General features: G+C 37.1%; 1 protein-coding gene across 1 annotated transcript in view; it reads left to right on the plus strand.

Annotated features, from left to right (window-relative positions):
* Positions 1-353: 353 nt before the first annotated feature.
* Positions 354-24,886, plus strand: part of LOC306998057 (NACHT, LRR and PYD domains-containing protein 12-like) — a 37,259-nt gene continuing 12,726 nt past the window's right edge. Inside the window, 14 exon segments of the mRNA XM_079611807.1 lie at positions 354-626; positions 1,442-1,569; positions 2,149-2,253; positions 2,544-2,648; positions 3,043-3,127; positions 5,230-5,425; positions 5,519-5,748; positions 5,752-6,115; positions 6,117-7,062; positions 9,220-9,390; positions 10,134-10,307; positions 18,694-18,864; positions 22,469-22,642; positions 23,040-23,213. Of these exon segments, the coding sequence (XP_079467933.1) occupies positions 1,511-1,569; positions 2,149-2,253; positions 2,544-2,648; positions 3,043-3,127; positions 5,230-5,425; positions 5,519-5,748; positions 5,752-6,115; positions 6,117-7,062; positions 9,220-9,390; positions 10,134-10,307; positions 18,694-18,864; positions 22,469-22,642; positions 23,040-23,213 (2,954 nt within the window). The 5' untranslated portion in view covers positions 354-626; positions 1,442-1,510.

The raw sequence follows: 24,886 nt of genomic DNA on the forward strand, positions 1-24,886 counted from the left end.
AAACATAGAATCCAGACAAATATGAATAAAAAACGAACTTTAGGGAAAAATAAAAAAATATTGGGCCCTAAATGAAAAGGTAGCTTAGGCTACTCTGTGGAGTTTAATTGTGAACAAACTAATTATGGATTAAATGTATAAAAATACAAACCTCAGGATGTCAGTCATTTACAATATCCAGCATCTTGGATAATAGTCCAGAAACAGGGAATTTAACAGATTCACAGTTGAAATGTCTAGTTAAGAGGTTTTAAACAGGATTTAGAGATATATGTGGTATAATGTCCCGCTCCAGTGCAGTAGGTGTCGGTGTGCAACTGTTCAGCTGTTACAAACCCTCCTGTAAAACACACGAAGAAGAGGAAAACGAAAGCAACAACACCTGTTGACACCTGAACCTGTTGCTCACTGGATTTAATTTAATCTATGATCCAGAAAACATTTCTACAGATGTCAATTTAGCACAATGGCTACCAAATATAATAACACTCGCGACCATTTATGTGTTTAATCCACAATCCATCGAGACCAGCGAGAGATTCTGAGAACGACGCGCGCGGACTGACAACAAGCGGAACTGAGTTTAAAATACTGATAAATTCACTTCTTAGTGGACAAGACTGCAAGTAAGTTTAATACATTCTCCATTACAGTCGTTTATAATGATTAGGAACTGCATATTGTATATTAAGCGTGATTTAAATGTGAAGTTACAGAAGCTGTTCTTCTGCTACTCCGAACAGAAGAAGAATCTGCCAGAAATGACAATCTTTTGAAGTAGAAACACTAAAAGTTTATTGAGAAAGGTTTATTGAAAACAAATATGTTTTTGAAAGTTTTCTCCCATTTCCTCTTCCGTGTTCGGCTGTTGTTTTCATGATGTGAAATCGAAAGTATTTTTGAAGCAGACATTTACAGTAGACAGACAGATGAAGCCTAACGTCAATGAACAACAATCTGCTGTTATTAAACTGAATTTATTGTGATTTATGAATTGTAGTTATAGTTTGACCATTATAATTCTGGTTACTTTTACTCAATAAGTTATTTTAAGATAATTTGAAAGTAATGAAATCAACCACCGTTGTGAACTTGAAGTAATGATTAAATGACATTTAATCGATTAATTTAAACGATTCAACAATTAATAAAGATTGGGTAAATATGAGTGTAAAATGATATTATACTGTAATAGAGAATATATCAAACTGGGTTCAGTTTTCCCAGCACAGTGTCAATTTCTGTTCCCCAAATTCATTCATATTTAGAGTCAGTTAAACTCATTAAACAATCAGAAATGATTAAGACCATTCGGTTATTTTACGTGGCAATATATTTGTTTGTAACTCACTTTATTTTATACATTGTTTTTGCTGTTGTTGATGATAACTCTGCATTAGATAAGATGTTGTTCATCTGTGTAAAATGGTGTGATTTGCAGGTGATGCTGAAGGATTGAGTGTTGCAGAAAGCAGTGCTGGTCAGTTTCCAGGGTCAGTTTAGCTGCAGTATGTCAGAGGAAAGAGGAAAGGACTCTCTCTCTCAGATGAGTCTCTCAAAGAAACACAGGTAAGACTGCGTCTGTTTCACACTAGCAGTTTAAACTCCACTGGACTTTGTGTTTCCCTGTCAATATCACAACTTTACGCATTGCTTTATATTTGCAAATGCTTTGCACAACTTCAATTTTTAACTTCTTAAATTAACAGTGACATATTGTCTATAAAGCCCTGTTTGCTCTAAAGAAAATATCACAGTTAATAATTTGTTAATAACGTTCTAGACGCTGAATTATTCCAAATAAATGACTTTAGTTTTTAGATGATAAAATTATTGGCAGACATTAGGAAACGACTATACACTTAATTTACACGGACATTTCTCCTCTCCATTTCTGTCAATAAACAAACACTTGAAATTTTCTCTGAAATTAAAGTATTTTTAACATGTTTAATATCACTCATGTATATTAAAGAAGTTGTTAAACCAGTGTGAGCCAGTAAATCAAATGGTGGTTAACTATAAAACTGTTGATTGTCTGAGTGTGTGTATTTCTGTGGAGGATTAGATAAAGACACAGATGTGTTTCAGACACAGTTGATCCTCCTTTACTAAAGTGTGTTCTCTCTCTCTGGTATGTGTGATCAGTGTAAGATCAGGCTCACATGTGTCCAGCTCTGTGTCTCTGAAGAGTGACCGGTCTAAAGGTGATCCTCCAAACTTCAGTGAGAAAACACCATCATCTAATAAAAGGTATTTTGTGTGTTTACATTACATTAGCATTATTTGTCCACAGTGGTTTATGTGATTGAACTTGACTGCATAAAACAATAAATCACAATAAAACTCAATTCTTGGGAACATTATGAAACTCATTCAGTAACACAATTACACAGGCATAAATTCACTATGGAAAATAGATCATGCAACTAAACATGTATATATTTATCCATCCAACCATGGTCATGAATGAACAAATACACAGCTATACTGCATGTGATTACTATTTGCAAGTGTTTTCTCTCTGTTCTTTGTGTGATCAGTGTAAGATCAGGCTCACATGTGTCCAGCTCTGTGTCTCTGAAGAGTGACCGGTCTAAAGGTTATCCACCAAACTTCAGTGAGAAAACACCATCATCTAATAAAAGGTAATTTGTGTTACTAATTTTTTGTCACACGTTGACTGTGTTTAAAAGTTGTATCAGTGAATACCAATCATGAAACATGTTTAGATCAAACATTTGTCAGTATTCACAGCTAATGTTTATTTCTCTTTCTGTAAAATATCAGTTAGTATTTTTTATAATTTTTTTTTTTTTATAATAAAAACATTTATTTTATTTAAATTTTTATTTTTTGGCTTTCCTGTAGCTCAAACAGTAGAGCGTTGGCGCTAGCAATGCCAAGGTCATCGGTTCATTTCCCAGGGAAAGCAAGAACTGACAAAATGTAAAAAAATGTGTACCTTGAATGCAATGTAAGTCGCTTTGGATAAAATAAATGCATAAATGTAAATGTAATATTTTACTAATTTGATTACAGGCTTCAATGTGAGACATTAGACTCAGACGTTCAGACTCACAGGAACCACAAGCATTTCAAAGACAATCTTCTAGGGATCTTCCAGGTAGGAAAACACATTTTTATAAATGTTTAATATTTCTAACAAACAAATATGTTATTGAACAAAAAAATTTAATAAAATTTTTCTTGATAACTTATTTTTAATTTTAAACACATTTTAGCACAACATTTTAACAGAATTTTTTAATTTACATGTATTATAATTATTGAATAAATAGTGTTGACCAAATGTAGATGTACAATTTGGCTTAAATTGTGTTACTCTGTCTTGTAGGGCTGTCAATCTTCCTCTATAAAACTATTCGAATTCCATTCCTTATTTTATTTAATATTCGAATAATATTCAAATATTAAATGCTCAAATTCATCCTATTATTAATATTTGCGACATTACACAGGCTTATGGATCGTCAATGCCACTATAGCATTTGGTTGTTGTTACACGTTCTGTCCACTAGAGGGTCAGCTAACATTACAATAAACATTTAGAAACGGGTGATCGCGTTTTTTTATTAACAATAAAACAGCGGAACAAAATGAATGACTTTAATTTGGCAACTTGAATGGACATTTTTCCACTGATCAGTTGTCTGATGTTGTGTCAGAGTTTCACAACTCTGTCAGTGATTGTTGCGCGGCTAGGAACCGTGTACCATTGGCTCAAGCTTGTGAATAAAATATTTAAATCCAGACCCCTGCGTGATGTTGATCGGTCTCGTATCTTTATAGATAAACAGTGTCAGTTTGTCTGTAATCGCCTTTTGGCAGACAGCTGGTAAGCCCCGTGATGAAGAGAGAGGCAGAAAAGAAGTCATTCTTGCCTGTTTTAGCAGCGGTTCCTTGGACAGATCGCCTATAGTTTGTCAGGGTGTAGCGTTGTCAGATGTGCCTTAAAGGAACACTCCGACTTTTTGGGACTTTATCCTATTCAACTTATCCCCCAGAGTTAGATAAGTCCATACATACCTTTTTCATCTCCGTGCGTGCTATAAGTCTGTTTGACGCACCCACCGCTAGTGGGTCCTTCTCTGAAGGCGAAGCACTGCTACTTGGGCGGAGTGATAACCGCAGCACCTGAGACGCGCCGTGGTTTGGAGCAGAGAGTTCGTTCAGAGCGCGTCTCAGGTGCTGCGGTTATCACTCCGCCCAAGTAGCAGTGCTTCGCCTTCAGAGAATATAGTTCCCAGTATTTATACAGTTAAAATATGTCTGTGTCTCATGTGACTTTGTTTTTTGTACACTCTGTGACTATACAAATCACAACATGTAAATAGGAAAATGTTTGCGTTATTTTGTGACTTATTTGGATTAGTATGCTAGCTGCAACCATTTACATCCAGTCTTTGTGCTAAGTTAGGCTAGCGGTGGGTGCGTCAAACAGACTTATAGCACTTACGGAGATGAAAAAGGTATGTATGGACTTATCTAACTCTGGGGGATAAGGTGAATAGGCTAAAGTCCCAAAAAGTCGGCGTGTTCCTTTAATGGTGCGTTCACACCGGACGCGAATAGCGCGTTAGGCGCGAGTGATTTCAATGTTAAGTCAATGCAAAGACGCGTTACGCTCTTGAGGCGCGAATGGACACAAAAGTGGTCAAGTGTATAACTAGACGCGGCAGGCTAGAATTTGACGCGCTATTCGCGTCCGGTGTGAACGCACAGTAAGGTTGCAAGTTGAGGAGTGATATTTCATTCAGATTTTGCATATTCTGCTAATTGCCACTTCTTTATTTGTGATTTAATTTTCCCATTTATGATTTGAAATCCAAACACCTTCCACACATCGCTTCTCAAATTGTCAGGAGTGGTGATCTCTGTTTCCATGGAGACAGTCCTCGCCGCCATTATTGACAGTATTGTTATGACGATGCAACGTGGATAACGCGCACAATTGTGTTACGATTCAAAAATGTATTGTTTATCAGACGAAACAAAAGCATTTCATTTCCGCATGCGTGTGTAACCCAAGTTGGCGAGAAAAGCAAGATTGCATATAATAAAAATAAATAAAAAAATTAAAAAGCAATATTCGAATAGTAACTTCAGCATTCGAATAGTATTGATTTTTTTAATATTCGAATTATATTCGAATTTCGGAATTCGTTCCAACAGCCCTACTGTCATTTCTCTTACTTTTGTTTGTAGGATCTTGAGAGCAAAATAATCACATTTCTGAAGAATGAACTGGAGAAGTTAAAGAAAATATTACAAAAAGAAAACACACAACACTTTGTGAAGGACTTTATTGAGAACAGATCCAGTATCAAAGAATCAGCTCTTGATCTCACACTACATTACCTGAGAGAGATGAAGCAAGATGAAGCTGCTGATGCTCTAGAAGGTGAGAGACTCATGATCATCTGTCTGATTGTCTCTTATAAATGTAGGAGAGAAAATAAGACTCAAACTATCTATGTTCTGTTCCTGTGTTTAGATGAGCTGTTCTTCATTCCTCAGCTGAAATGTGGCCTAAAGAAGAAGTATCAATGTGTGTTTGAAGGAGTTGCGAAGCAAGGTGACTCCACACTTCTGAATAACATCTACACAGATCTCTATATCACTCAGGGTGGCAGTGAACAGGTCAATACTGAACATGAGGTGAGACAGATTGAAGTGGCTTCCAGGCGCCATGAAGCACAAGAGATACAGGTTGAATGCACAAATTAGTTTGAAGCGCCTGAACAAAACAAGAAGATCCGAACTGTACTGACAAAAGGAGTCGCTGGCATCGGGAAATCAGTCTCTGTGCAAAAGTTTGTTCTGGACTGGGCTGAAGGAAAAGAGAATCAAGATATCAGCTTCATATTTCCTCTTCCATTCAGAGAGATGAACTTAAAGGAGAAAGAAAAACTAAGTTTGATGGACCTTATAACTAAATTTTTCCCAGAGACAAAAGGACTGAACCTTACAAGAAGGAATCAGTTCAAAGTCCTGTTCATCCTTGATGGACTGGACGAATGTCGCCTTCCTCTGAAGTTTGATTGTAATGAGACGTGGTGTGATGTATCGTCTCCAGCCTCTCTGGATGTTCATCAAAAGAAATAATGATGTGAAAAACACTCAGGCTGATGAGATCTCTAAAACACAGCAGGAATCAAACACTGAAGACACTCCCAAGACCCTGACACAAATGTACACACACTTTCTCCGCTTTCAGATCCAGCAGAGCCGCCGAAAGTATGATGGAGAATACACACCAGATGTTTCCTGGGATACAGACGCCATCCTTTCACTGGGGAAACTGGCATTTCATCAGCTGGAAAGAAGCAACCTGATCTTCTATGACACAGACCTGGAAGCCTGTGGTCTTGACGTCTATAAGGCATCAGTGTACTCAGGCATGTGTACCCAGATCTTTAAGGAGGAAACAGGGATCGTTCTTGGGACCATGTACTGCTTTGTTCACTTGAGCATTCAAGAGTTTATTGCAGCCCTTTATGCACATCTGTGTCTAGACATCAACAAGACAAGCGTGTTTGATCATGAGTCTACAGAACTGGAAAACAGAAATGAAACCATGATTGATTTTCTCAAGACTGCAGTGGACAAGGCGCTCGAGAGTGATAATGGACACCTGGACCTTTTCCTTCGCTTCCTCCTCGGTCTGTCACTCCAGTCCAATCGACGACTCTTACGCGGTCTGTTGACACAGCAAGACGGCAATGACCAGAGCAACAAGGAAATAGTTCAGTACATCAAGCAGAAATTAGAAGATGATCTTCCTGCAGAGAGATCCATCAATCTGTTCTACTGTCTGAATGAACTGAACGACCAAACTCTGGTGAAAGAGATTCAGACCCACCTTAGCAAAGGAAGTCTCTCATCTGGTGACCTTTCACCTGCCCAGTGGTCTGCTTTAGCCTTTGTGTTGTTGACATCAGAGGAAGAGCTGGAGGAGTTTGAGCTTCAGAAATTCAAGAAATCAGACGAGTGTCTCATTAGATTATCGGCAGTCATCAAAACCTCCAAAAGAGCTCTGTAAGTCTTTTATTATATTTTGTCATGTTTAGCTCTCATCTAAAATGCATTTATCTACATTACTCTATAGTGATTCCCCATCATAAACATGAACCTATACCTGTAAAGCCTGACATCGCGCCTGTTTTTGTGTGTGTAGACAGTTTATCAAACCTTAAGACAAAATATAAAATACCATGTAAAAATGTTTGCATGTTTGTTTTGTATCATATAATACACCATATTTGTATGACTTATAGAATATTATATATATAAAATATATATATATATATATATTAAAAAAAAATATATATATATATATTAGCTCATACTCATATTGAGGAAGAAAAAAATACATATTTTATTCATATATCCAAACTGGGGGGAAATAATGTAATTTGGTACAGATGTTATTAATATTGCCAAAAAGTTAGATGAAATTCTGAAAGGTTATAGTATAAAACATTGAGATTTTTATAAAACAGGATACTTAAATAAAGAACTTATATATTACCACATCATATATTAGTTGTCCCTCTGTTTCTCCCAGTAATTAGATATTTTAAATGTTTATTTCTATGAGTAATTCTGTAGTTCAATGTAATATTATTTTAATGCAATATGTAGATCAAGAGATTTACAAATAAACATTTATCAGAAGCCTGTTGTATCATATATGATGTACACATTTTAAGATGTTTTTTCTACAAAAAAAGTTTTTTATCGTTCTAAATCTCTCTTTTTTTCATATAATCTTTTTGAATATATTTTTCTAATTTAGTAATTAAGTAAAATAATTATAAATTTCATTTCAGAAATTGTTAAGGATGCTTTTTTACTATCTTTAAATTAATGATATATCACCCATTGGCCACCCTGCTCTCTAACATATCTGCATCAGCCATCGATTGACCTTAATCTTGAAATATTAAAAACAAATAAAATTTCTTAGGTTAAATCATTAAAGATTTTATGTCAAAGAGACATGTACATGTGAATGGAGGCATTTTTAGAATTATAGTGAAAGGCCTTTAACCCTCTGGGGTCTGAGGTGTTTTCTGGGTCCTGGAGGTGTTCTGACATACACTGACATTTTAGCTTATTTCTGTTAATTGTGACATTTTCATGGCTAAAGTCTTATTATACTGTATTCAGAACAAACTCTGCTACAATAATATGTCAGCAGCTTGTATGTGAAAGTTTGTAGTTTTGAGATAATAACGTTTATGCATGGTTTGTGAAATTTCTTTGAAATAATTGTCACTGAAATAAGGTCATGAAACGCATACTGATTATTTATTCACAAGACTTTTGAAAATTGTATCACGTAGCCTAGAATATTTGAATCAAAATCATCCTGCATACTCATTCAGATAAAACAATATATTGATTTAAAATTTGTAAGACATGTCTTGTGTAAGAAAGCTGTATGCGAGGTAGGCGTGAACCACCCATGCATATTGATGTGCTTCAGACCTGAGAAAGACAAAGACCCATAATGGCCCTATCAGGTGCTATCAGGCCATATCATTATGAGGAACCTTGCACAAAGAATGAGGAGTGAATTTAAAAAAAGAATGGCTTTTTGATTTTCTGGATTTATTTACAACACAACATAATCCAAAGATACACAACAATGGACAAAAAAAGTACATTATTGAACACACTGATCACACCTTTGTGCTATTCCTGAAACATAGTACATACCTGTCATTTCCATATTGTTTGATTTTTCATTTTACCAAGTCAGCAGGACTCCATCAGTGTTATCTAGTCCCTGTAAAAAACAAAACAAAAAAACAACTGAGAACATATAAATATATTCCTTAGACGTTATGAAATGAGATTGGCGTAAAAACACGAAGCCTATGTTTGTCGCGTTTTGCTTTTCAAAACCCAAACCCACAGAGTGTGCAGAGAACATTATTGAAGCAATCGAACCGCTCCAAACTATGAAACATTATTGCTAGCACATTATAATAATAATAAATTTGTCACTGATTGAATACACTAATGCACAGGATATAGTAGTTTTTGAAGATGAATGTTAGTTTAACTCAGCCTCTGTGCTGTATATGCTGTTTATGCAACAAAATAAATGTAAAATGTATTTAATATTTGTATATAGAACATGTATTGTATGTGTTCCATCTAATTCTGTGTTGTGATTTATTGTAGGTTGAATGATTGTAACTTAACAGACAAAAGCTGTTCAGCTCTGGCTGCAGTTCTTGGATCAGACACCAATCTGAAAGAGCTGAACATGAACAATAATAATCTGCAGGATTCAGGAGTGGAGCTGATCTGCACTGGACTGAAGAATATAAAGTGTAAATTGGAGATACTGAGGTAAGTTGAGCCACAGGAGTCACATGACTAGAGTGAGGTGCGATGACTGACAGGACGATGCCGGAGGCAAGAGCGCAAGAGAACTTTTGTGAAAAATTCAAAGATCTTTTATTTATTTGTTACAACGTGGGTATACCATATAAATCCTGTCATTTTGCTATTTTATTGTTGTTGTTGTTTTTTCATTCATTTTGTTCCAAGAAAAGGAAAGATCTAACATTAAATATCAGAATAAGAGCTACAGATCCTGAGGGCCATTGGCAAGTATCTTTTCTTGTAAAAAAAGTGCTCCACATGGCTCTGGGGGGTTAATAAAAAAGCTAGTTATTTTAGTCGATACAGTTTTAAATAAGGATATTTTTCTTACACGAACCCATCGCTTCACTTCAGAAGACCTTTATTAACCCCCCAGAGCTGTGTGGAGCACTTTTATCATGGATGGATGCACTTCGATGGAAAAATATACAGCCATTCACTGCCATTATAAAGCTTGGAAGAGCCAGGACATATTTTTAATATAATTCCGATTGTATTAATCTGAAAGTAGAATGTCATATACACCTAGGATGACTTGAGGGTGAGTAAATCATGGGCTAATTTTCATATTTGTGTGAACTATCCCTTTAACAAGACGACTAAGATGGGCTTCCTTGTTGTAGAGGCGACTGGAAGAGCGATCATTCAGATTTATATTGTTCAGGTTTAACTGATTATTCAGCTGAGTGTTTTCCTCTCTGTTCTAGACTCTCTAACTGCAGTGTGACAGGAGAAGGTTATAAAGCTCTGGCCTCAGCTCTGAGATCAAACCCTTCACACCTGATAGAGCTGGATCTCACAGGGAATGATCCTGGAGAATCAGGAGTGAAGGAGCTCAATGATTTACTACAGGATCCAGACTGTCAACTGAAGACACTGAGGTGAGACGGGATCTAAGTTATATGGAGGCTAAATATTCATAACTAATATAATATTTTTGCTATACAATTAGCTTGACAATTTGTTGCATCAAAATGATCAAGATCAGAGGGTTGTTCCATAAAACAAGATTAGAATACAAGCCAGGCTTATTTTGGTTAGTCAAACTTATTGTCGATTGATTCTTTTTCATAAAGCAAACTTAAAATAGTTCAAACTCAGTTACTCTGGCAACTTATGCTGGGAAACTAGCCTGGTCCAGGGCAGGCTAACTGTCAGGCTAAGCCTCAGTTGTTGCACAGATCCTCTGCACAGATCCTCTAACACTGACCAATAGGAACACAATGACTGATATTCTCTCATACCATTATTTGACTTTATTAACCACTATCAGTCCAAAAATAAATATACAAGAAAATCAACTTAAATAAGGCTACAATGATAAATGAGATAATATAGACCTACAAACGTGTTAAATTGTATATGAAATGTTTATGTTATCGTTGTTATATCGTATATATATCCTACAGTTTTTCTTTTCTTACTGGCTGAATGTTTTGTGCCCAAGATTTAATTAGATAGTTTTAAAGATTTATGAATGCATTTCTCTCTGGTTTTAATTGGCAGCTGTAGTACATTTTTATGGTTATTAGAAGAACATTAGAACATTACAATCTAAAATAGAATAAAAAAAGCTTATTAAAGCAGAAGTTAAAATCACAAAATTGACAATAAATAATTACAAAAGCACAGATTACATTTTAACTGGTAAGATGAATCTGTGCTTAGTAATTGGACTATATTAGACTTGATTTACCCCATTACAATAGTCCATTTACAGTTATTTCTATAATAAAAAATACAGTTATTATTTGTAGGTTTAAAATTCTAAATAATGCACATCTAATGTCCAACAACAAATGTTTTAGCATATATATATATATATATATATATATATATATATATATATATATATGTACTTTATTATGTCTTTCAATTCAAACACATTTAGTACAAATGTACAGTTAAAGACATAATATTTCCCCCCAATAAATCCTTCTTATTAGGGCCCAAGCCTTGAAAAGGCGAAGGCCCTATTGTTTTCCAAAGGATTATTCTTCTTAACTATTATTAGGGCCCAAGCCCTGAAAGGGCGCAGAGCCCTATTGTTCTTCTAAGGGTTTTTTGTTATTCTTCTTCTTCTTCTTCTTCTTCTTCTTTATAATAATTTTTTTTTCAAGGTTTTTGCCACTTTTGGGGGCCTTAACGTGCTCAAAAACTCTTGAAACTTTGCACACGGGTCAGAACCCGCGGCCATTAGAGCCGGACTGAAGCTGGTACCCGGGCGTGGCAGGGGGGCTCGACAGCGCCCCCTGGAACGGGGTCCGAAAACTTGGTCCATAAATCAAACACGCTTGCATGAAATAATATGAAACTCGGTACACTTATAGATCTCATCGGTTCACATATCCTTCATGCTCTGACTTTTTACCCCAGCCCAACAGGAAGTCGGCTATTTGGGGTAGTTAGAAAAACACATGCAATGGAATTTAAAATACTCCTCCTAGACGATTCAACCAATCACCACGAAACTCGGTGTGCATGAAGTCAAGACATGGAGGATGAAAAGTTGCGAGGGGATTTTTGATATCTCGAACGGTTTGGCCGTGGCGAGGAAACGAATTTATGGCGAATATTGGAAACAGGAAGTGTGTTATAACATCCTCATACATTAACTGATCTTGATGAAACGTCAGCAGTGTGTTCGTTGTAAGAGGCCGATCACATGGATGTGACTATTGTGAGTCAAAGTTATAGCGCCACCAACTGGCAGCAGGAAGTGTGTCACTTTCAAAAATGCTTTGAAATCACCCTCTTATTTTTACCCGATTTGCTTCAAACTTCATCTGTATAATGTAAACACACGACAGATGTAGACCTGTGAAAGGATTATTGATATCTTTAATACTGTCGCCATGGCAACGCTTTAAACTTTTATATTCTTTTTGGATGCATTTGAGGCTCTTAACATGCTTCAAATTGCATGAAACTCAACATGCATTTGACATTTATTGTGTAATAGACATGTGCGAAGTTTCAGAAACGGGCGTGGTAAGGGGCTCAGTAGCGCCACCTTTAGTCAAAAATGGGGTATTAGTTTTACCTACAGTAACCAAACTCGGTACGTATATTCTTCTCTTCGATCCGGACAACTTTCTGATTTACAGTCATTAGCTCCGACCAACAGGAAGTCAGATATTTTGGTTTGAATGTGGACTGTTTGGAGCATTTTCCCTCTGTGTGTGTGTGTGTGTGTGTGTGTGTGAGGAGGGGGGCTAGTTTAGTTTAACCATTTCTCTGCTGTGTGCAAAATCTCTGGCACTTTTGAGGGCCTTAACATGCTCGAAAACTCTTGAAATTTTGCACACAGGTCAGACCCCGCGGCCATCAGGGCCAGGCTGAAGCTGGTACCCGGGCGTGGCAGGGGGGCTCGACAGCGCCCCCTGGAATGGGATTCGAACACTTGTCCGTATATCAAACACGCTTGCATGAATTAATATGAAACTCGGTACACATATAGATTTAATCGGGCCGAACAACTTTCCCTGGGTCAAGTTTTACGCCAGCCCAACAGGAAGTCGGCTATTACGGGTTGATTGGAGAACGCTTGCTCTCGCATTTGAAACACTTCTCCTAGAGAATTCATCCGATGACCACGAAACTCGGTCAGCATGAAGTCAAGACATGGAAGATGATAAATTGCTAGGGGATTTTTGATATCTCGAACGGTTTGGCCGTGGCGAGGAAACAAATTTATGATTAAAAAAGGATGCATAAAGTGTGTTATAACTTAGTTATAGTTTTACCTACAGTAACCAAACTCGGTACGTATATTCTTCTCTTCGATCCGGACAACTTTCTAATTTACAGTCATTAGCTCCGACCAACAGGAAGTCAGATATTGTGGTTTGAATGTGTATTTTCTCTCTCTCTGTCTCTCTGCCATTCTGTGTGTGTCTGTCTGTGTGGGGAGGGGAGGGGAGGGGGGATGTGTGTGTGTGTGTGTGTGTGTGTGTGTGTGTGTGATTTTGGTTGGGTGACAGTTATAGGTAACAGTTTGAGAAGAGTTTATAGTTTAACAAAAGCACAATGTTGTGTTTCATTGTGAGTGTACACAAATATAAGGAAACACTTTGCATTTTGAATGATGTTCTGTATGAACAAAATGACGGAGTGTGTTTTTATGTCTCCATTGTTCGATCGAGCCTCACACACACACACACACACACACACACACACACACACACACACACACACACACACACACACACACAGCATTCCAGCATTGCAATCTTGACATCGCAGAATGTTCATTATAGCCTTAATAAAATATAATAATAAAATAGTCAACCTTACATATAAAAATTACACTGCTCTGTTTAAATAGTCATTTGTACAGTTTGTGCCGTTCATAATAATTTTTTTAAATTTTTCTATATTGGAACGTGAGTGTACAAAGTGTACAAAGTACAAAGCCTTTAAAAAGAATAGTTTAGCATCCAAAAATGTTAATAATATATATATTATTATTATATATATAATAATATATATGTTAAAAATAGGGGGAAAAAAAGAATTTACATAATATATATATATATATATATATATATTTTTATATATATATATATATATATATATATATATATATATATATATATATATAATTAAAGCTGCAAGCAGCGATGGAGGGCCCAAGCCGGTGGCACCGCCACCCGGTGCCTTTAGTTCCACTAAAGGCACCAGGGTGGCGGTGCCACCGGCTTGGGCCCGCAATCGCTGCTTGCAGCTTTAATTATTATTATTATTATATTACTACCTTTTGGGCACTTTTGGGGGCCTTAACGTGCTCAAAAACTCTTGAAACTTTGCACAAATGTCAGAACCCGCGGCCATTAGAGCCGGACTGAAGCTGGTACCCGGGCGTGGCAGGGGGGCTCGACAGCGCCCCCTGGAACGCGGTCCGAAAACTTGGTCCATAAATCAAACACGCTTGCGTGTAATAATATGAAACTCGGTACACTTATAGATCTCATCGGTTCATATATCCTTCGTGCTCTGACTTTTTACCCCAGCCCAACAGGAAGTCGGCTATTTGGCGTAGTTTAAAAAACACATGCAATGGAATTTAAAATACTCCTCCTAGACGATTCAACCAATCACCACGAAACTCGGTGTGCATGAAGTCAAGACATGGAGGATGATAAATTGCGAGGGGATTTTTGATATCTCGAACGGTTTGGCCGTGGCGAGGAAACGAATTTATGGCGAATATTGGAAACAGGAAGTGTGTTATAACATCCTCATACATTAATTGATCTTGATGAAACTTCAGCAGTGTGTTCGCTGTAAGAGGCCGATCACATGGATGTGACTATTGTGAGTCAAAGTTATAGCGCCACCAACTGGCAGCAGGAAGTGTGTCACTTTCAAAATGCTTTGAATTCACCCTCTTATTTTTACCCGATTTGCTTCAAACTTTATGTGTATAATGTAAACACACGGCAGATGTAGACCTGTGAAAGAATTATTGATATCTTAAATACTGTTGCCATGGCAACGCTTTAAACTTTTATATTCTTTTTGGGTGCATTTGAGGCTCTTAACATGCTTCAAATTGCATGAAACTCAACATGCATATCAGATTTATTAGGTACTAGGCATGTGTGAAGTTTCAGAAACGGGCGTGGTAAGGGGCTCAGTAGCGCCACCTTTAGTCAAAAATGGGGTATTAGTTTTACCTACAGTAACAAAAATCGGTATTTATATTTATCTCCCCGAACCGGACAACTTTCTAATTTACAGTCATTAGCTCCGACCAACAGGAAGTCAGATATTTTGGTTTGAATGTGATTTGATGGGAATTTTGCCAGTCTCTCTCAGTGTCTGTGTGTGTGAGAGAGGAGGGGGGGCTTTATTTTAACCCTTTCTCTGCTGTGTGGGACTTCTCGGGCACTTTTGGGGCCCTTAACGTGCTCGAAAACTCTTGAAACTTTGCACACAGGTCAGAACCTGCGGCCATCAGGGCTGGGCTGAAGCTGGTACCCGGGCGTGGCAGGGGAGCTCAACAGCGCCCCCTTGAACGTGGTCCGAAAAACTTGGTCCATATATCAAACACGTTTGCATGTAATAATATGAAACTCGGTACACATATAGATTTAATCGGGCCGAACAACTTTCGTGCTCTAAGTTTTACGCCAGTCCAACAGGAAGTCGGCTATCATGGGCTGTATGAAAATGCATGCCCCTGGAATTTGATATACTCCTCCAAGAAAAATTATCCTATCGCCACCAAACTCGGTCAGCATGAAGTCAAGACATTGAGGACGCTAAATTGCGGACGGATTTTTGATATCTTGAACGGTTTGGCCGTGGCGAGGAAACGAAGTTATGGCGAGAAAAGAAAAACACAATGTGTTATAACGTCTTCATACATTTATTGATCTTGATGAAACTTCAGCAGTGTGTTTGTTGTAAGAGGGCGATCACATGGATGTGACTATTGTGAGTCAAAGTTATAGCGCCACCAACTGGCAGCAGGAAGTGTGTTACTTTCAAGATACTTTTGACTAAAGTGGGTGGGTTATTTTTACCTACAGTCACAAAACTCGGTCTCTATATTGTGCTTATCGATCCGGACAACTTTCTCATTTACAGTCATAAGCTCCGACCAACAGGAAGTCAGATATTTTGGTTTGAATGTGGTTTTGTCTCTCTCTGACAGAGTTCCCCCTGCCATTCTCTGTGTGTGTGTGTGTGTGTGTGTGTGTGTGTGTGTGTGTGTGTGTGTGTGTGTGTGTGTGTGTGGGGAGGGAGGGCACACACACAGACAGCCCCCCCCCCTTTTCTGTGTGTGTTTGGAGGGGAGCAGAAAGACTCACACTGATGCAAGCTCTAAAGCAGACTTCTTCTCGACAGTCAAAGCGGGGTTACGTTATTGCCCGTCGTGCACAGGAACCCGAAAGGCAACGGGGTGGCGGATTTTTATATATATATATATATATATATATATATATATATATATATATATATATATATATAAATATAAATAAATATAGCTGCAAGCAGCGATGGAGGGCCCAAGCCGGTGGCAGCGCCAGCCCGGTGCCTTTAGTGTAACTAAAGGCACCAGGGTGGCGGTGCCACCGGCTTGGGCCCGTAATCGCTGCTTGCAGCTATATTTATTTATATTTATATATATATATATATATATATATATATATATATATATATATATATATATATATATATATATATATATTTTTCTTTTTTTTTTTTTTTTCCTTTTTTTCTTTTTGTGATAATACCCACCAACACATAATTGGAACAATAACCAATAAGTACATAGTTCGACACTTTTACATATGAAAAAAGGGAAAAATTAAACATTCACATATTTATATCAAACTCTTATAATGACATAATTCCTAATAAATTATTCAAGTAATATTTTTTTAAATATCAAATATTAAATAATAAATATTAAATAATTAAAAAAATAAAATAACAAATAACTAGAATTAAAAGGGAGGGAAGGTTATTTAGTTATAGGCTAATATGTATTCCTTTATTTTATGGAATATTCTTTGATTTTAGAGTTGCACATATCTTTTCAAAATGTATACTTTTGCTCTTAATTTCATGTTATCCTCTCCATAATGTACCGTATAAACTAAATCCAACCAAACATTCTTGCTTTCTCCAAAAAAAAAAAAAAATTGCTTTACAATCTGTAATTCTCAGCATTCTAAATAAGTATAAGTCATCTTTATTAAGTAGCTTAGGTCCAAAACCCAAAACTATATTTTGTATCTTTATTATATTTGGTTTCTTAAATTCTTCCCTGAATTACTTCCGTTTAATTTTTATTATTATTTTAAGTTTAACATTTTTCTATAAATATTTTTTATAAACACAAGAAATTTTATAAAATATTTCTGGTGTTATAAAATATCGCATAGCCTATTATTTTTCCAAGCAAAATGTATATATTAGTCAGAATTATCGCGCTCCGATTTGGCGCACAAGCGCGCAGCAGCGCTCGTTCAATATGAGGTTTAGCAGCAAAATGGAAATATTTGCTCGATTTTTCTAAGATTTACAGATGGAGAATATTCCTGTGAAATGTAAGTTTTGCAAACACCATGTTTCAAACGCATAAAACGGCACAAAATATATGCAGTTTGATGGTGGATCGATTTGATCTATGGTCGACCTCTAGGGCTGCTTAAGAAACGCGTGCACACGCAGTTATCTAGACTAGATAATCCTGGATCAAATTAGTGGGATTGCGTGAACTTGAATGACCTTTTATGAAACCGCTTTAGCCCCAACTTATTTGTTAGGTTCATTCAAGTCGGGTTTTGGAGTTTAATCCCCGCTTTTCTTGGCGTCTTTTATGGAACAACCCTCAGATCAGATGCTGCAGCTTCTGTCACGATGATGATAAACGTCAACACAGTTTAGTTGCGATACGAGCTAAAGGACAAATAGACATTATGGGTCAGTATATGGGCTGCTATTCTGGAGGATACCTTGATCATTTAAATGAACAATTTTATTTTTGTGCACACTTCTCATCAAAATTCTAGATATCCTTTTAGTGTAATAGTTTTCTGAATACAATAGTTTTCCATCAAGCCCAGATTCACTGCATCTCTACAGCAGGTCTATGAGTCTCCAGATGTTCACAAACATGCAGTTTCACAGTCAGTTTTCTCTGTGCTGACGTTTCTCACTTCTCCTGCTTAAAAGCCAGAATTAATTTCTCTTAATTTCACACTCTGTATTCATACTGAAAACCATGATCTAGTGAGCTTTTGCCCTTCTGCTCTGTGAGACGTTTCTGTTCTTATGCAAGTAAGTAAGTAAATTATATATATAAAGCACATTTAAATATAGCAGAGCTTAGGTGCTCTAACCCAAAAGTGTTGAACATAGTAATGAAAAATAAATAAATAAAAGCACAGAAACGTAAAACCAAACAAACCAAACAGTGAAACAAGGATATTAAGTATCAAAACGCCAGGGAATAGAGATATGTTTTAAGTTTTGATTTAAAAATGTAAATGGAAGGTGCAAGGCGGATAATAGGGGTGACATGATCATATTTCTTTGTTCCCGGTCAGCAGCCTTGCAGCTGCATTTTGTACCAACTGGAGGCGACCAAGTGATGACTGAGTTTGCTTTAGGACTGAGTGTCGCTCTAGTTTCCTTCAAATTTATATTTATTTGTGTATTTAAATGTTCAAATAAATATACATTTATCGTATCAATCTTTTTTGTAATGCAACAGACATTGAGTTGAGAACTGAATTGACTCTTCTGCAGGTTCGTGAGTCCTGCTGAAGAGGAAGCCTGTCAGTATGTGGATAGAGTTGTGGGTATAAACCCGTTACTCCAGAGAAAGCTGAATCTGAGTGGACATGAACTAGGAGACACACGAGTGAATCAGATCGCTGCTCTACTGCAGGATAAACACTGTCGACTCAACACACTGACGTGAGTATTGCTCATTTATTTATAATATTACTTTACTTTTAGGCAGTTTTTCCTCAGCGTCACAAAGAGCCACAACAATTTAAAGTAATAAAATTAAACAGCAAATTAAAAACACAATTAAAACGTGATATCAAGCTTTAAATATTTGGTTAAGACAGACAATTTAATCATGGGTCAATAATTATTTCAGTAACTGTAGAGGCAGAACAATGTTTTTGTAACATCAGAATCAGAAATGTTCATAACTGCTTTCAATCAATGTTTGTATTTCTAGTGATCAGTGGTTCAAAACGTGTATCAAACTGGCAAAGTCGCATGATTTCAGTAAACGAGGCTCCGTTACGTTATAACTGTTTCGACACATTTCAAAATGTCAATGGTTCACCGCTGAGGGGCGATGATCTCTGTGAACCCATGAATCATGCAGATTTACTGAGATTAAACAAGTGCCTGTGGGTTTAATGTGATCTCTGATCAGTTTTATACATTTGTAGACGTTTTAATTTGACATTAGTATAATTAAAAGGAATAATAGTAGTTAAGTTTCGTTTGGCCTGTTTAGCTGAGCCATCCATAAAATAAACAAAACAAGCACTGAAAATTGATAAAAGAGCACATATTATACAGACACTTGATATTTAATCATATTAGATGATTAGTTTAAGGTCCACAGTAAAATCAACCTAGGGTCCTTTGCACCATGACCTCGAGCCAAACACCCCCCCAGAAGCCTTTTTTTCCTGGTCGAGACAATATTAAAGTTACCACTGAGGGGCGATGATCTCTGTGAACCCATGATTCATGCAGATTTACTGAGATTAAACAAGTGTTTGTGAAATATTGTAAATAAAGTTAGAGCTTATTTAGAGAAATCAGCAGAATGCCTTAGTGCAGGCGCTAACGGCTCCAAATATGTATCTCGTAATTTACCCCACTAATAATGTCCATAATGTTACCAGACTTCTATATTAGTGCAAATAGGTTCCGTACTCACAAACTTCCCAATGCCTCGTTTTATAAGTACATCATAAGTTTATTAAAATAACACTTGCCTGATGGGTTATGCCACTGCTAGACCGGACGTTGACGTCACTTCGGTGAGTTGAGAAAAGTCAGTAAAAGTCCCTTGCAGAACTCACCAGTGCCATAACACTACATCCTTATGCTTTGCTTTCTGCCAGGACTTTTACTGACTTCAGAACAGTGAATCACTTTGCCACGAAATTGGTTTAATTGATTTGAAGCTTTGAAAAGCTTTGTTTGTATTCAAATAAACGTGAACAAAACTAAAAAAACAAAGACTTGACTGAGAAACATGAAGGTCACCAACAGCAGTCACAGGGAACAAAGCCAGACAGAAGACAATGGCAACATGAAGGCAGGGCCGTACACAGGACTTTATAAAGACTGAGGTCCCAAAATTGATGTTGCTGTGGGGGTTCGGGGGACATTTGTGATTTTCCTGATCTACACATGTGCAATTTAAGGTGTTTGAAGGCCAAAAAATGGATATCATTAGCTTCAAAAGCATGTCAGTGGGCAGAAGCATACATTATTAGTCAAGCAGAAAACAGATTCTTAAACATGAGAATCAGATTAATAATCATAATAATAATTCGTTATATTTATATAGCGCTTTTTTTAGCTTAAATGTTGCAATGAATGATCCACACTACAAAATTGAATGCATAGATGTTATGCTTATTTTGGACAAAACACAATCACTTATTCCAAACAGGAATGAGAAATGATTCAATTATTATTTTGCAAAGATGTTACATTTCAATCAAACGCCAATGCAATCCTTCTGTGTCCAGAGGCATATGAGCAATATGTGTGAGCATCAAAGATCAGTTTCAGCAACTTGTTTCTTTCCTGAATTAATCAATGTTTTTGGACTAATCGGTTCAATTAATGGTTCAGTTGCTCACTCATAAAGACAGTCACGTGTCGCCCCCTTCTGGCTTAATGATGCAAGTTACACAGACAAGTGGAGTAATACAGTGAACAGTCCCAGTGCTGATACTGGGGAAGTATTCAAACACATTCGAGGTATACAGATATATATATTTATACAATAATACTATTATGGAAATATATTTAATAGGTGCTTGTGCTGTTAAACTGAGTTTATAGTTTCCGCTGTAATAGCGAAGAACATAATATCTGTGTTAAATATGAATCCATTGTAATAATGATAATCTCACCCTGGGCACAGTATGTAATACCTGCTCTTCCTCTCTCATCTTCATCACATTCTCTCTTTCTTCTTCTCTCAGTCTCCTTATCTTCACCTGTATATCTTCCCTTCCCAAAGCTGAGCTGTGATTGATACAGTCTTTGCAAACTGATTATTTCTGTCTGTTGTTCATAACTTCTATCGTAAAACAGCGGTTTAGTTTCACTGCCTGCATCATATCTCACACTTTATGACCGTTAACTGAAGCGGGTCGTGAAGCTGCGCTGGAATCCGCGCTCGACTCGCAGCTTCTGTGAACATAAAGCCCGTCTACTTTGACTTGATTGGTCATCTAAAACATGGTGACATTGACGAGTGTTGTTAGTCCGCTGAAGCAGCTCAGATGAGGTCGTTTATCGTGGTGATGTGCAATATCATTACAGCACCAAAGCAGAGTTAATATTAGCCAATTATTTCACAACCTTCATTATATAGACCATATATAGACCCTTTCCAGCGCTGCGCTCGTTGTCTTTTGACTTCCGGTCTGCATTTCACAGCGATCTTGCGTATTTATGAATGAACGGCTCGTTTTAAAATCTTCCCGGTCTACTGACATTTGTTAAGACATCTGCTTAAAACATTACCATGCTCACGATAACTTTCATTAACTCTACAATAAGTGAATCCACTTCACCAGCTAATTACTCCTGGACAATACAAATGCAATAATCCATATTCACCTTTCATATTTCACTTCCAAAATATTCAAACTGTTTAAAAATACAACCTATAATATTCAACAGGCAATATTCGGTCCATTTTATTTCGCTTTACAAATTCGCTTCCACAAATTCAGTGGTTCAAATTCGACAGTAAATTCAACATTGACATCCAGGAACTGCAGGAAAAGCAGTAGATTACCGAGCATAATCTCCATCTGCTGTTAGTCGACCTCACCAGCAGGGGGCGCAAGCGCGTGTTGTTGACGAAGACCAGAGCAACAGTTACAGCAAGCCATTCATTCATAAAAACTGATTTATAGAAATGTATGTGTATTTGTGAATATTATGAGGGCTGTTTGTATGTGTATTGCTCAGAAAAACACAAAAATAACCCATTTCCACGTATTTGGTAATCCTTATAAGTGCTTTTATTATTTTCAGTGATGTGCAGCCTGTACATCTGTTCACATCTCAAAAAATGTGTTTTAGGGGGTTTCATGACCCTTTAAAAATTATATGAAATGAATGTGTAAACGAACATAGAGTAGTTTATTTAAATGAGCAGTGTGTAGTCTTTCTCTGTGTTACTTGCATCTGGATATCCCTGTTTATTTGTCAGCAAAAGTCTGCTGGATGAAGCTAAACACGCTAGTTGATCATCATAAATCTGATTCATTTTATTTTCTCTTTCTGTCTTCAGTCTGAGTTATTGCAGAATTACAGAGGAACAGAGTCTCATCCTGACTTCAGCTCTGAACTCAAACCCGTCACACCTGAGAGATCTGGACCTGACCGGGAATAAACTAGGAGACTCTGGAGTGAAAAACCTCAGTGATCTTCTGATGAACCCACAACTCAAGCTGGAGAAACTACAGTTAGTGTCATAATACTGTACAGCAATTACAGTGTGACTGAAGTTTATTTATCTGAAGACAGCAGGGCTTATGTTTCATTGTTTATAGCAGTGCACTTTATGGGGTTTCCCTATTGCTCACATTTTATGTGTTTTTATCTAGATAGTAATTGTTTAATATCCAGCATTTGATGCAATGTACTGATTGTGTACATGCAGAAATCTGCCTTTTCAACAGAGAATAAAGAAGAGAGATGTCAAATAAATTGTTAAAATGAAAGAGAAGAAACCGTGTCTTCAGCGCACAGAACTAGTGTGACTGGGTTTCAGAACAGACTATTGGACACTAAATGCTGCTGTAGCTCTTCAATAAGATGATCATCATAGATGTGAACTATTGTTATTTCTCTGTCTTCAGTCTGAGTGATTGCAGTATTACAGAGGAACAGAGTCTCATCCTGACTTCAGCTCTGAGATCAAACCCGTCACACCTGAGAGATCTGGACCTGAGCGGGAATACACTAGGAGACTCAGGAGTGAAGCACTTATGTGCCGTACTGAAGGATCCACACTGTAAACTGGAGAGATTGAGGTCAGTCACGTTCACATACAGGAATCAAAATGCTTAAAATCACTTCAACAGTTTAAGGCGAGACACTACAGGTGAATAGGGTAAAATGTGTAACTAGCAGATATCACCATGAAACTTTCCCAGTTGATTGCCTACATTAAGATGAGAAAAAAATGTATTACAAGTTTTCTGTAATTTAATGTTTGAATATGCAAATTAGGCATTGTCTAATTAAATATGTGCTAATTTGCATATATTTTAAAAAATGAAATCTGAGTTTTGGATAAAGCCAGGTTCAAAATTCTTTTTTTATTGTGTTCACATATTAGATGGGGAAAAATTACAGAGGGATTTATGGATATCTACTTTTGTTATCCTGTAAATCAGAATATACTGTGAATAGCCTTAAAAAATAGATTTTCGCCACGTTTTTTGGAATAAAATGTTACATAAATCAGGCAAGGAATAATATATTTACAAATCCCTCAGTAAATGTCTTCATAATATAACTCGGCACAAGACTGGAAGGTTTGGTGTATATTGGTGCAACTGAAGTGGAGATTTCAGACTTGGAGAATGAGAGAAAAGTCATTTTGAGAAAACGGGCTTTAAAGGGGTGGTTGATTATGATTTCACTTTTCTAGCTTTAGTTAGTGTGTAATGTTCAGGGTTCCCGCGGAGTCTTAAAAAGTCTAAAAAAGACTTAAATTCATAAAGTGAAATTTAAGGCCTCAAAAAGTCTAAAAAACAGAAGTTTAGGTCTTAAATTTAATTTACCCAAGTCTTAAAATTCTTACCTTCGTTCATTTTGTTAATTGTGGTCAAGCGTTGTCCGCGGAAAATAAAACGTTGGTTGTTTTGTTTTCCAGTAGGCTACGTGATGATGATAATCCCATTGCGTGATCACTGCAGGTATAACTCCTGTAAACTAGGTGGCGGTATGTAACCCGCCAATAAAGTGAAGGAAGTTGGTTCACTAGCTACCTGCCCGCCGAATTCGTGCAACGTTAAGTCAGGGCTGTCGTCGAGCGCGTCGTTTTCAAAGATCATGGGGAAGTGTGTGTTTAACATGACTTGGCTCGATAAGGGTGAGTTTTGCAGCTGGTTACAAGCTGTCCCCAGCAATAGATATGAAGCTCGCTGCAAAATATGCAAGAAGATAATACAGCTAGGGACATTGGGTGTGAAGGCGCTCGAGTCTCATGCCAAAGCGGACAAACACCAGCTTGCCATGAAAAACCTTCAGCAGAGTCAAACCATCTCACAGTTCTGTTCGGTATCCCAGCTGCCTAGGCCTACATCATTGTCGATGCCTGGTCCCTCCGGACTCCAAGGCAAAAATGTTACAGCTTCGTCGAGTCGGTCTGATCTTCGGGCTACTTTCGGATCCACTGAGACTTCAAAATCGGAGGTACTTTGGATTCTCCACACCGTGACAAAACATATGTCATATAACAGTAACGATAATATTAGTGACGTTTTCCAGGCAATGTTCCCCGACTCAAACATTGCAAAAACGTTTACGTGCGGACCGAACAAGATCGCTTATATAGCAAAATTTGGTATAGCGGACTTCATCAAGAGAGATCTAATTAACACCATTAGCGGAACGTATGTCATGATGTTCGACGAAAGTTTTAACTCGTCCACCAAATCCAAGCAACTGGACCTCCACGTTCGTTTCTGGAGCAATG

The sequence above is a fragment of the Phoxinus phoxinus genome, assembly GCF_949152265.1.
Source record: "Phoxinus phoxinus genome assembly, chromosome: 5".
Classification (NCBI taxonomy): Eukaryota; Metazoa; Chordata; class Actinopteri; order Cypriniformes; family Leuciscidae; genus Phoxinus; species Phoxinus phoxinus.